The sequence below is a fragment of the Cystoisospora suis genome, assembly GCF_002600585.1.
Source record: "Cystoisospora suis strain Wien I chromosome Unknown contig_3074, whole genome shotgun sequence".
Taxonomy (NCBI): domain Eukaryota; phylum Apicomplexa; class Conoidasida; order Eucoccidiorida; family Sarcocystidae; genus Cystoisospora; species Cystoisospora suis.
This window is the reverse complement of record NW_027155869.1, coordinates 639-13,305: the sequence shown is the minus strand read 5'-3', so window position 1 is coordinate 13,305 and position 12,667 is coordinate 639. Positions and strand designations below refer to the sequence as shown.

The following is a 12,667-nucleotide window of genomic DNA, read 5'->3' as shown; positions in this document are numbered from 1 at the left end:
TCTTTAATCTATCTTTCCATCTATCTTTAATCTACCTTTAATCTATCTTTAATCTGCCTTTGATCTATCTTTAATCTATCTTTAGTCTATCTATCTATCTATCTTTAATCTTTTCATCTATCTGCCTATCTTTAATCCATCTCTCTATGTATCTTCTTTCAATCTATCTCTCTCTATCTCTTGAATCTATATCTCAGTCTATCTATTTTTCTCTCCCCCTTGAATGTCTGTATGCCTCTTTCTCTCTCTATCTTTCCCCTCTGTCTGTGTGTCCTGTCTGTGCATATGCTGTCGTTGTTACGTCATGTAGAGGCCCTATGTCTCATGGCTCTAAACACCATCGAAGCGCTGGATCCATCGGAGCAGGTACCGATCCAGGTCGAGTGTTGCCCTATACAAAGATGGCTGGGAGAGACAAGGCGAAGTACGCGACAGTAAGGAATCTGCGAGTCTTAGGTCTTAATGTGAAGCAAAATCTTCTCATTGTTCGGGGAAGTACACCTGGATGGGATATGAAAACGATTCTTCACGTCACCTGGGAGAGATGGCTTGAAGAGGCGAAAGAAGATAAAGAGAAACTGCTCGAGAAAGAACGCGCCGATCGCCTTGAGTTGATAGGTGTCACCACACCCGGTGGCATCAAGTCGGCTAAGAATATGAACCCATCTGGGGGGGGGGGTGGTGGAAAAGGAGGTAAAGGAGGTGGGGGGGGGGGAGGAATAAGAAGAACAAGAAGTGATGAGAAGAGAAGGAAAGATGAGGGGAAAGAAAATCATGATGCTTCGTTAGGAAGAAGAGTAAACGGAAGATACAGAAGAAGCCACCGGTTTGGACAAAGAGAAGAGAGAAAGAAAGAAGAAGAAGATGATAGGTCTTCTGTTCGAGAAGAAGAAAGGAACTGTTTCTCCAGCTCATCGAGTCTTCTCAGTGAGTTGAAAGAAGAAGAAGAAGAGGTCAGGGGTCTGTGTGTGTCTCTATCTTGAAGAAAGCAATGATGAGCTCGCGCTCTCAAAAGAGAGATAAGAAAGAGGAAAGAAAGAAAAAGAAGGAAAGGAAGAAGAAAACGAATGGAAGACAGAAAGGTACACTTTCGTGTCGGATCTTGTATTTCTTTAGAAAGAAAGAAGAAGAAATGAAGAGTCGATAAGGATGGATCTTCATCGCTCATCAGAAAGACTTCGTCGTCTTCTTCTTCTTCTTCCGGACGTACAACATCAAGCAAAGGTTTCTTTCTTGTCTTACATCCATATCTCTCCCCATCTATTTGTATAGAGGCATACATGTCTATAGATATATATACAAGTAGATATGTGTGCTCTATCATTTTCTTTTCCCTCTCTCTCTCTCTATGGGTGTTTGCAGTTATCGTGTTGGATCACCGAGCTTTCTTCTGTTTCTCTCGCCTTTCTTGGACCTTTTGCTTCTCCTCCCCGTTCTTCTTTTCATCTGATCTAACAGAAGACTTCTGCTTTTGCTACATGTGCAAAGGAATATCTGTATCACTCTGCCAGTGTATAGAGATCTACACGTACACATATAGAGAGAGGGAAAGAGAGGGAGAGAGACATGCATGGCCGTAGGGTGTCCTTACTTTGTCAACGGGAGTGGGTGTGTGTCTTTATGATGTGTATGAGGTGGCGTAGAATCGATTCAAGCGAGAGACAGAGAAACCTTTTCTGATGCGAATGATAGAGAAAGTTCATCAGATGAATCGATTGTCTCTCTCTCTGTCTCTCGATGCTGTTGGGGTCTCTCCTCGGGGAGGGGAGGTCTTACCATCAAAGCGCTAGGTCTTTTTGCTTTATCTTTTCTTATCATCCTCGGTCTTGTTTAATGAACTAATGGAGAAGGTTGAGTTCTAAACAGACAGACAGACAGACAGACATGCGCCATGATTCTTGCTTCGTGTTGAGAGAAATAGAGATTTCCAAAGAATGAAGCAAGAGAACAGAGAAGAAGGAAGAGAAGATAGAGGCATATCTCCGTCGTTTCTTTCGCCTATTTCGTATTGTCTTGGCCCACTGATAAGGATTAATTTTTCTTCATGTATCTGACTTCCTTTCATCTATCGCAGACATAGATAAGAAAGATTTGCTGAGCTCTCTCTCTTCTGAAGATCTTAGAACAACAACTTCTTTCTTAGTCGCATAGACGATTTCTCTCTCATGTAGGCATAGTGTATATACAGGTAGGAGTCTATGGGGGCGAGAAGAGAGAAAGAAGAGAGAGCATGCAAGTGTCCCTTAGACTCAAAATTTCACGGTGTCCTTTTCACGTTCTTCCGTCTATTTCTCAGTTCCATAGAGAGAAGAGAGAGGACAGTTCTTTTGGCCGAGTAGAAGTAAACAAGAAGATCCAGATGAACATAGAATGCTTTGCAGGCGTACGAGAGATAGACGGAAAGGTGAATATCGCTTCTTCCCTTCTATCCTCTTTCTACAGAGAGAGAGACACAGCTTTCCTTCTCTTTTGTCTCCGGGGACCCGAGTAAACCTTGATCTAGATTCATCACTCCATACGACTAATGACGATCAGCTTTCTCTGTCCATAAGCCAATCCTCCGGAATTCTCTCTTCTTATCCCGTGTAAGAGGTTAAAGAGATGAACGAGTAGCTAGCTGCTTTTACTCGGTTCTAAGACACGGAAAACTGTTAGAACTAAAGACTCGCAACTATTCAGGTTCAAGGAAAGCAGATGAAGAAAGAAAAGAGGACGAATCTCCAGCATTCTTCGGCCGGGGTGTATTCGCACGTGTCTACACGGAGAAGATTTCAGTTAGCCTGTAGACAAGACATAGTTCTCTAAGAGAGAGGAGAGGCGAAGCGAGCAAGATTCTAGCGGTAGGTCCGATGCTCTTTGCCTAGGTGTGTTTGGAGACAGTCACCTGCCGCGGAACTTTCATTTCTGGTACTACCGCTTATCGGAAATCGTCTCCATCTCTGTATTTCTATCTACCCGGAAGTCTCATGTAGAACATTCTCCAGCAACGCATGCCCATGTAGGCTGAGTCTTCGCATCTCTGTGAAGCTGTCGATATCTGTCTATGTGTATGGACCTTTTCGAATACTCACCCACCTATGCGTTTCTACGAATGCGGATCTATCTATCTTTAATCTATTTATCTATCTTCAATCTCTCTATCTATCTTTCTGCATATTGGTCTTTGGACCATCAGGCTCTCTACTTCTAATCTATTGATCTGTCTACGTCTATCTGAAGAATTAGCTGCTTTCCGCCATGTGCCGGATAGCTAGGGGCGATGAGGAGGCACGCCCAACAAAGAAACATCTGGAAGAAGATGAGAAGCAAGACCGAGCGATCGACTAGAGTTACTTCATCGATAACTCTATGGGTCGGTCTATAGCATGAGATATTTGATTCTTACCGGTGCACACATCGGAGACACCGTAGACGGCTTGCTTAAGAACAAAAAGAGAGAGGACGGACGTTTTCTATTGGTGGAGGGACCTGATCAAGCTTGTTCACTATCCTAACACCTAGGTGAGCGAGGTCTAAGCAAGTGTCTTATGTTCGTGTTGAAGATGTAGTCGGAGAAACGGGTCGTAACCATAATAATTGTTCTTTGTATGTACAGCCTGCCACATGAACTGACGTGAACATCAGCGACACTTCCATGACCAGACGTCTGGATCTGAGAGATCTTTCTCAAACTGCTTCCTGAAAGTAATAGACAGAACATGGACGGCTCAAAAACAAATACGCGAGAGAGAGAGAGAAACAAAGAAAGGAAAAAGAAAGAGCTGCTAATAGATTTACCAGGGAGCAAGCTTGCCGGTTTATCCAGGTTCCTCATCTTGACAGAGAGAGCAGGTGTTTGTCCGATTATGTCAGAGGGAGAGCTCTGCCTAAGAATGAAGATGCCCACTCAAGTGACTATTTGATCTTTGTCAAGCATGAAGAGGAATAACAGAATCATCCTGCTTTCTGTCCTCATCGTCTTTCTTTGCTTTTTATCGGCTGCCTGGTGGGTTCTCTTGACCGTCTGCGATCCTCCCTGGAGCACATCAGCCTTTCCCCTACTTACGATGTTTCTTTGTTCTTCTTGGCCTGTTTCATTGTGTCCTGTCCCTTCCCCCCTGTACGATTTATGGCTAGATAGACGTGCAGACAATAACCTGTACTCACTCAAGAAATGAGCTGGCCACCGGTCTTGTTTCATCGCCCGCGCCTGAGTGGCTTCTGCGTCAAGCTAGATATAACAGCAAGTAGGCCTCCAACGCGCGACGGGTCCATGGCTTTTCCCCAGCCAACAAGCGGAGCTAGTTGCTTCCAAAGAGGTAGACACCCGTGAACATCACGCCATATGCTATACTGGGTGGGATTTAGTGCCGCTGGCTAGCGTGGAGGCGGTGAGCCTTCAGTCCAAAATAAACCGACTGAAGGGAAAAGGGAAACGCAGGAGGAGGGGGAGGGGCGAGTGAGTTCTCTTGCGGGCCCTCTGTCTGTCTGAAAGAGAACTTTTCACCCAAGACCATCCACAGAGAACCTATGCTAGCTTCCCTCGTCTCCTTCTATATTTTGCCGGTCTTTTCCTCCCTGACTTCTGTGTCTTGAGTCTTCATGCACTGGCAGGTGGTGGTACCAAGTCCTCTCACTCCACGGGAATTGTTATCTCCGCATGGCATCATCTCTCGCGCAGCTAGCTGGGGTGATCCTTAACCATGGGTGCGTAGCTAGCTGCTAGTCCTTCAACGGTGAACCGGAGGATCGCCGATTGTTGGTGGTTAAGCTCACTCGCCCCGGAACAACCTGTGGTGTCTGATGCGTAGTGTTGTTCGCGATATCTGTTTCCTCCATACAAGACATAATGTATCGTTTTGCTTGTCTTTCTTTTGAGGACATCCTCTTCGTTTAAGCGCTTGTCTTTGTTGTTCCGAAGCCTTTTCGAGTTTTCGTTTTTGTCTAAGTGTGACCTTCCGTCGTTTTTCCGTCCTTTCAATCGACCCCATCCCACACTCTATCTGCCTGGCATAACTAACACCCCCACCGCCATCATTCGTTTGACTCCTCTTCAAGGGCACATCCCCGCCTGGGTTCTTCCCGGCTCTTTCACCTCTCTTCTTGGTAACCCTCACATGGCAAGAGAGATCAAATAGAAAAGCGTTGAGCTAGGAGGTAGGGGCCCAACCACCCACTCACTATTCCTCCTCAGCAACCATCTCGAAACACCTTTGAAGCAGGGCGGGCCGTCTAGCCAAAAACAAGCAGCCCGACAACAACTAACCTCATTCTTCTTTTGTCGTTGTCAAGACTTCCAACTGAACCTTTTTACAAAGGCCGTCGGCTCTTTTCTCTTTTTTTCGTAGCCCGAAAGACCAAATGGAATCCTTCCATGCGTTTTTTCGTTGAGAAAGCTTTTCAACGGAGGAATAAGAAAAGAGAGTGTGGAAGTCACGATCTCGATTCATTGGTCCTCCCGGGGTCTCGGTCTTCTCTCTCTCTACCATCGACCTCATCTGCCTCACCTCCTTCCCCGTCATCTCCCTAGTCCTTGTTCCACCACAGCCAGGCCTACGTTGCTTGGGCTAAGGAAGGCAACTTCTTCTATGCCTACATCAAGGCAGTCATTCCGGTACGACAACCACCGCGCGACGATCACATCCTGGCTCATCCGACTCCTCTTTGACGGGGGTGGTCTTACCTAGCTGCTCCGCTTTCTCTTCAAACTTGCCGTTTTTGTCGCTTTTTCCTGAGTTTGAATGGATCGGTGCTTCTGTTCTTTTTCTTATCAAGAGAGTTCCCAAAAAGCAACCTTTGAAAGGACGTAGGTTACATCCGTCGATTCTCATCTCTTTTCTTCGCCGTGTCATTCCTGCTGGTCGATTCGAGTGAGCCTTCTCCTCCAGGTGTGTAATGGGGTTCTAGTTGTTGTCGGCCCTCTAGTCGTTGTCCTCAGCTCACCCATCGGTGGTGTATCTTACTACTCCGTCTCGACATTAGTTTCTTCCCATGAATCCTTGTTCGCCTGGTTGATTTTTTAGGAAAAATGTCTCTTCTTTTGATCATAATAGGTCAAAACAGCATTTTTCGTATGGAGAAAGGTATCATTTCTCTTACGCTCGGGTGGGCTAGCCGGTAGTAGTGTTGTTACCCCGGTCTTCAACGTGTGTCGGTTTGGCTCCTTTCTTCCTTACGTCTTTCGTGCTTATTACGTCGCTCTCTATTCCGTACATATATTTACATGCCTTGTCATTACTGATTAGCGGTGTGTACATGCGCCTTCTCAACCCACTTCTTCATTCCTGCCGGGTTCTCCGTCATAGCAGTATTCCCCTGCTTCTCTTTTACTGTGATTCTTTCATGTCTCTCGTTCTTCTCTTATCCGAGTGAGCTGGAAATTCCGACAACACATGAATTCTTAGATAAAAACGAGCGCACTTGCTGAAAATTCTCGGCCCCGTGATGACCGACGCCGCCGCAACGACCTGTGTTGCAATCCACGGGAGAAAAACCCCGGGAGATCAGAAGTGAATGAAAAGCACTCGTTCATGGAGAAATGTTTATCTGTAAAGAAGGCATTTTCACTGAAGTCATTCGAAGAACATTTTCGTTAACAGGGATAAAATTTCCTTTTATAGAAAGGGTGAATATTTTCCGCTGTATTCGCTGGTCCGACAGGAGGTCTTCAGGCCGCCGGGTAGTTGGCTGTGTATCATCGGACGTCATCCCCCCGAGAAGGGCAGAGTGAGGAGTGAGCGAGAGAATCGATCGATGGCCGGGGCTCTATGTATTTGATCTCGCCGCTTTCTTTTTCACTTTATCCCTGTTTTGTTTTTTATTTTCGTTTGTTGTTGTCATTTCTCAAAATGTTCATAAGATAAAGAAGACTTCCTTCAAATTCAGGTGTCAGCGTCTCCGCCGTCCGTCGTATCTTTCCCGTCATCCTCTATCCTTCTCTCCGTTGTCCTCTTCCGGGCCGTCCTTCTTCGAATTTTCTTGTTTTCCGCTGTCATTGTGTTCGAGATCGTCCTCTTGAGTCCGCTAGAGTCTTTTCAAAAAAAAAAATGTCTTCGTTAGTCCAGGTGTACCGATCGATTCACGACAATCGAGTCATACCGGCGGAAGTGAGGAACCCGTGTGTATTGTATGGGTGGGAGACATCGTGAGATACCGCGAGCAGCTAGCAGCTTTCATATCTGAAGAGTCTTGCCAGGATAGACATGTGAAAGGAAGGGCTCGCTTGTTAGGAGAAAAAAAAAAGAAAGTAAGGAAGAAGGGAGACGTTTCGGATCAGAAAGCGGAAAGTAGCAAGACAGTCTGGTGGTGTGGAAAGAGAAAGAAGGGAGCGGCAGGGTGCCGCGGTGTCCAAGACGAATGTGTTCTTTTTCAAATAAGCGTCTCCATCTTCTTCTGAATAAGACAGGAGAAAGAGAAGTTTTTTCTGTACATTCTCTTGTGTTTTAAGAAGGAAGGAAGTCCATCTTTTCTTCGGTGACCGGTTGCCGTGAAGAAATCCCTTCCGTTCAGGGCAATAGCGGGAAGAAGCTCCGGCCGGGACTGAAGAAGTGAATGAGCCGTGATCATCGACAGTCACATTTCTCTTCATCCATCCACTCGGAAGGGAGAGCCATTTCCTTTTCAAATCTCTTCTTCAAGGATTGTTAGCCATTGCCTCGCCCTGGGAAACGGCGAGATCGCTAACAGAACAGGAGAGAGAAGCTGGCGGTAGAGAGTGAAGATGGTCGGTGGGAGTGTGTCGTGGTGATCCAGAGGAACAGCAGTACAGAGCAGATCATTCGAAGGGAAGGAGAAACGCGCGAGACAAAAGAGACGTCGTTACGGCCAGAGTCCTTTTTATACACTAAGGTAAGAGAAGGATGGTCTCTTTCTCATCTTTTTCTTTTTTGCTGCTGTGGCTATGATTATTCCTCATGTCTACATCTGTCCGTGTCTGCTTAGTTGGTGGGTTGTCATCCAGTCGTAGTCAGCTGGGTACAAGAGTGTGTGCGTACGTGTCCCGCCAAAAGCGAGAAGATCATCGATCGATAGATGTGGGTGCTAAGATAATCAGTATCGTCATCACCCCTATACAATCGATCACAGATTGATAGAAAAGGAAAAAGACAGTGTAGTTGCTACGCCAACAGGTACAGTTTATGCCAGTCGAATGAGAGGGGAAAAAACAGGCGCGGAGTGACGCGCAGGCAGAAGAATGAAGACGACGAACTCGATTGATGGGTGATGATTGACCCGCCCTGGGGGAAGGAAGGTGATAGAGACGAGCAATCGACTTCCAGGGTTTCTTTCCATGTTTCGAACAGACGGATTGAAGATAAGAAGAGATGTCGTTTGGTTGCCTATTACAGAAGAGAAAGGGAATGTGAATTATCGTGCTTTCTCACTTTCTCGAGCTAGATTCCTCTTTCCGTGTCTTCTTCCGCATCATAGATCGCCGGTCTTTCTCCGGGATGTCTGGTCGGTGTGCTAGAGGGGGAAGATAGTCCTCGTAACTACTACTACTATCTCGACTACCCGGACAGACACGGTGTCCTGCCAGTCATAGCAGTTGTAGAAACAACGCTGGGTGGGCAGCTGTTCATGTTCATGTGTGGCTGCGGTTCTTTTCTTCTTTTCCTCTTCTTACTTTCATCTTTCGTAGTATTCCTATTCTCATCCTTCTACTTCTTATCTCGTGCATGTCTTCAGTCGCGCGGTTCTGGGGAGGCACTCTCATCATTCGCAATCGTTATTCTCTTGCCTACTCCTCTTTCTAGGAGTTCTTTTCTCCCCCTTCTCTTTCTTCGTATTTCTTGCTTCTTGTTTCGCATTTGATAGACTCTGGCAGTGTTAAATCTCCAGCAATGGTATTTGTATTGCCCGCCCCGCGTCGCTTTGTTTGACTGCCGTATTGTTCTTTTGCATGTAATTCCGTTCACTTCTCTCTCTGGGCTTCTCAAGCGTAGAAGCAGCGTGTCTCTAGCTTCCCTTCTATGTCTTGTGAAATAACGGAAGAGGCGTGGCACATACGTTTCCTTTCTCATTCTTGTTCCCCTACCTTTTCTTCTTTCCTTTTTTGATCTTGACGAGAAAGATGAGAGAATGCATCTTGTGACACTGTTCGTGTTCGGGGAAGAGATAAAAGAGAAAGAAGAGAGAGAAAGAAAGAAGAGAATCGATGAGGTCTGAAAGGAAAGTCGATGTTGTGCATGTGAATCACTTGTGCTGCGATAAAACGAGATACGCCCATCTCCTTTCCAGCTGGGCGGTGGATGTACACTCGGCCGTACTCACTCCATCCGTTCAACAGAGTGTCTTGTTTTCTGTTCTTTCTTCTTGCTGTTTTATAGGAATTCCCCTCTGTGGTTCTTTCTCTTCTGAAAGAATAGAGTGAAAGGAAGGTGAAGCAAGTCAGTCTTTGCGTGTTTGCCTTCTCCAGAAGAAGAGAGAGGAGATACTGAAGAAGAGGAAAGAAAGACGGCTTGGTCCGGGTGCATTATCACAGTGTCTTGATACCTTCTCCGTTGAAAGTACCCTCCGAGGATCTTTCTTTCTTCATCTCTCTCTCTCTCTCTTCGTCAGACTTCTGTTACCCTTAGATATATATATATATTATAGTTCTGATTTGTTTTCATTATCTGACGTTTTTGCTTGTTTCTCTCCGTCTTTTCACGTCTTTTTCCCTTCTTTCTCTTTCGCTTTTTCCGCCCGCTGATTCTTCTGACGTCATCGTTCGAATGACAAGACGAGGGGAGAGATGAGGGGGCGCTGAATGATAGAGACTTTATCGATATCGAAGTGTCGATCAAAGAGAAAAAAGCAAGGAAGAGGAAGAAAGAAGACGAACGTAAGCGGCTGGAGCCGTCAAATCATCGGCCTCGCTTAAGGATTCTTTCTTTCCCGCTTTTACCCCCCCCTTCCGTCATTCCATACAGGGTTCAGGGTTTTCTAGGGAGAAGAAAGAGGGAGTGGACGTTTCATGAAGAGAGAAGAAGAGAGAAGAAGATCATCAGCAGTATTTGCAGGTTTTGCGGAGATAGAGATAATATTTCTTCTTTCGTTTCTCACTGCGTTTTCCGCTCCTCTCTTCTTTCTCTGCGGTACCATTCCTTTTTTCCAAGCGAGAGAAGCAATTTCTCTTGGCGACCATTCGAATGAAAGATTCCTTCGTCTTGCGTGTATATCCAGGAAAGATACGTTTCGTAACGTACGTGAGAAAAGAAAGGTGAGCGAAAAGCTCAAGAGACGCACAGTGTGTGTACAGTCGGCGTGATTGCGGTGTATGTTGTTTGAGGTGTATGTACACTCGGAATGGTATCGGTGTGCGCTAGTTAGTTGCGCTGTATTTACACCCGCGGTGGCGTGCGGTGTGTGGGTGCATGTACAGTCGGACCGATCTCTCTCTGTATCATGCATGGCGTATGAGAATTTCTGTTTTCTCTTCATCATTTCCTGCTGTTCATTCTCTTGTGTTGTACTGCAGAATAGTTTAGGGTTTCCCCCATCTGTACTTGTGTTGTTGTGTATCTACCCCTGTATGTCTATCTTCCCCCTGTCCTGCTGAACTCTTCGATTTCTTCCCTGTTTTGCTAGCAGCTAGGGTAGAGGAGATGGGCGAATGTACAGAAGTTTTCTCTCTCTCACATCGTGTGTAGTTCCTTGCCCTTCTTTCTTTGATCTACCAAGCATGATTGACATCAGCACCCATCATCATCATCATCATCCATTTTATCTTTCTCTTCTTCGCCTCTTGTGCATCATGTAATAGGACGTCTGATGGATGGTGTATGCTTTGTTTCGTGCAGGTAATAAGGTAGTCTAAGAATCGTATGTAAGGAGAGGTCCCTTTTCCTTCTTTCTTCCGTTCTCTTATATCCGTCACATTCGAAGTCTTCTTTTCCTTTGTCGCTTCTCCCTCGTTACCCCTTCTTTCTTACTGACTCCGGACATCCACCTATCTATCTATCTATCGAGGGCGAGATCTGCGGATGCCTGTCGTAAGCTCTACGTTGGATCACCAAGGAGGAATAGAAAGCATTCCTACTTGTTGCTTTCTCTTCGTTGTCGTCGTCTTTTCATTATTCTGAAGAGTCTCTTAGAAGGTCTCTCACATCCTTTGAGAAGGACCGACCTTTGCTGCATCATCCTCTTCCCTGGGGGAGAAAAGAGAAGAGATAGATCGGTCACCGAGAGGGAGAGGACCAAGTAAGGAAGTTGAAGTGATCGACTGCTGATTTGTTCCTAAGAATGAAAGGCGGTGGAGGAGAAGAAGATTCGTCAGAGGGAAGAAAGGCGGAGGTAGAAGAAACAGAAACACCAGAAGCAGAAGGATCAAAGAGTGGAGGAGCGAAGGGTGGCGACAGAGGAGGAGAAGAAGGAGAGACAGGAAATGGAGAGAGTGTTAGGGACATTGAAGGGGATCAAGGAAAGAAGAATGAATCTACGCCAGGATTACGAGGTGGAGATATCACTAATCATAGAAAGAAGAAGAAAAGTAGTAATGCCTCTTTGCATTCTTCTCGTAAGATCCGTGGAGTAGAGGAAACACCCTCTTCCTTCTCGATCTCTTCTTCAAAGGACGTCGAAGAAGAAGAAGAGTTTCAGGGACAGCAGGGAGAGAACGACAGTGAGACTGCTGTCTTTCACCAAGAGGAGACAGGGAGACAGGACAGTATGGATGATCATCTCCAGAGGCTATCGTCATCTAGTAAACAGATACCAGATGGAGACAAGAAGAAATTGGAACAGAATAAGAGACCCATTCCTCTCCGAAAAGGAAGGGGCAGCAGTGGGAGTGCACCTACCGGTTCAAGAGGAGTAGGGGAAGGAGGAGGCAAAGTAGGAATAGGGCCGAAGGACAGCCAAGGAGATGAGAAAGAAGAAGAAAGCAGCGGGAGACAACGACCACAGAAGACCTCTCATGGGTTGAGTGATGATCGGATGATATCTAGAGAAGAAGAGGAGGAAGATGAGAATGAGGAAGAAGGCGGCCGAGATGATCTTTCTGATGTAAAGACGAGATCCCCCCAGGGTGGGTGTACTAATAATACCCTTCGATCTCCTGATACAAGGTCAACTGCTACTTCCATTACGACTTCGGCAACTGATCTAGATCTAAATAAGAAAGTTTTTGCTGGGGTCTCTCCTTCTTCTGTTACTTCTCCATTGTTCAAAGTCCCTTCTGCAAAGTCCGCCTTCTCTTCTGCTTTTTCCTCTTCGACCTTGTCTCCTTCGTCTTCTTCCTCCTCTTCGGTTCGTAGAGGCGATGATCCTCTTTCTGTGTTGAATCCTATGACCCATCCTACTTCAGATTCTCTATCGCCTGCACATCGTCATTCTTCTTCTTCGTCTCCTCTTCCTTCTCCTGAGTCGAACGCCAGTCCTCACAATACAAATGCAGTTCTTTCCTTGTTGTCGTCTTCATCTGCATGTAGAGAAGATTCTCCAGAGGTTTCTCTTCTTCTCTCCATGCTCGATAATGGTAGTCTGAGAACGGGGGAAGGGGGAAGCACCGGTCTCTATTACGACCATCCTTCTCAGCGGCCGCCTTCGAATGGAGAGATGAACGACAGTCTTCTTATGAATCTTCTTTCTTCTTCCTCCACCGTGACTCCTACTTCTTCCTCGAGTTCCAAGACGTCTCTTTCTTCTTCTGATGCCGCTTCTCTTCTGAAGAATATCTCATCCTCTTCGCTTTCTTCTTCCTCTT

At 46.0% G+C, this 12,667-nt stretch overlaps 3 protein-coding genes across 3 annotated transcripts; all 3 read left to right on the top strand.

Annotated features, from left to right (window-relative positions):
- Window positions 1–313: 313 nt before the first annotated feature.
- CSUI_006149 (50s ribosomal protein l3) lies at window positions 314–665 on the top strand (the record flags this gene model as incomplete). The annotated part of the gene is made up of 1 exon (XM_068066314.1): window positions 314–665. A coding segment is annotated over exon 1 (348 nt), but the record flags the coding sequence as incomplete, so codon positions are not given.
- Window positions 666–739: 74 nt separating this feature from the next.
- CSUI_006148 (uncharacterized protein) lies at window positions 740–2,032 on the top strand. The gene has a single exon (XM_068066313.1). The coding sequence runs from the start codon at window positions 1,281–1,283 to the stop codon at window positions 1,578–1,580; it is 300 nt and encodes a 99-aa protein (XP_067921712.1). The 5' UTR covers window positions 740–1,280; the 3' UTR covers window positions 1,581–2,032.
- Window positions 2,033–4,862: 2,830 nt separating this feature from the next.
- CSUI_006147 (uncharacterized protein) lies at window positions 4,863–12,666 on the top strand (the record flags this gene model as incomplete). Its single annotated transcript, XM_068066312.1, has 3 exons — window positions 4,863–7,827; window positions 9,309–10,183; window positions 10,764–12,666. A coding segment is annotated over exon 3 (1,461 nt), but the record flags the coding sequence as incomplete, so codon positions are not given.
- Window position 12,667: the final 1 nt, after the last annotated feature.

Coding starts and splice junctions, on each gene's coding strand:
- CSUI_006148 (XM_068066313.1), top strand. CDS start 1,281: ATGTCTATAGATATATATACAAGTAGATATGTGTGCTCTATCATTTTC.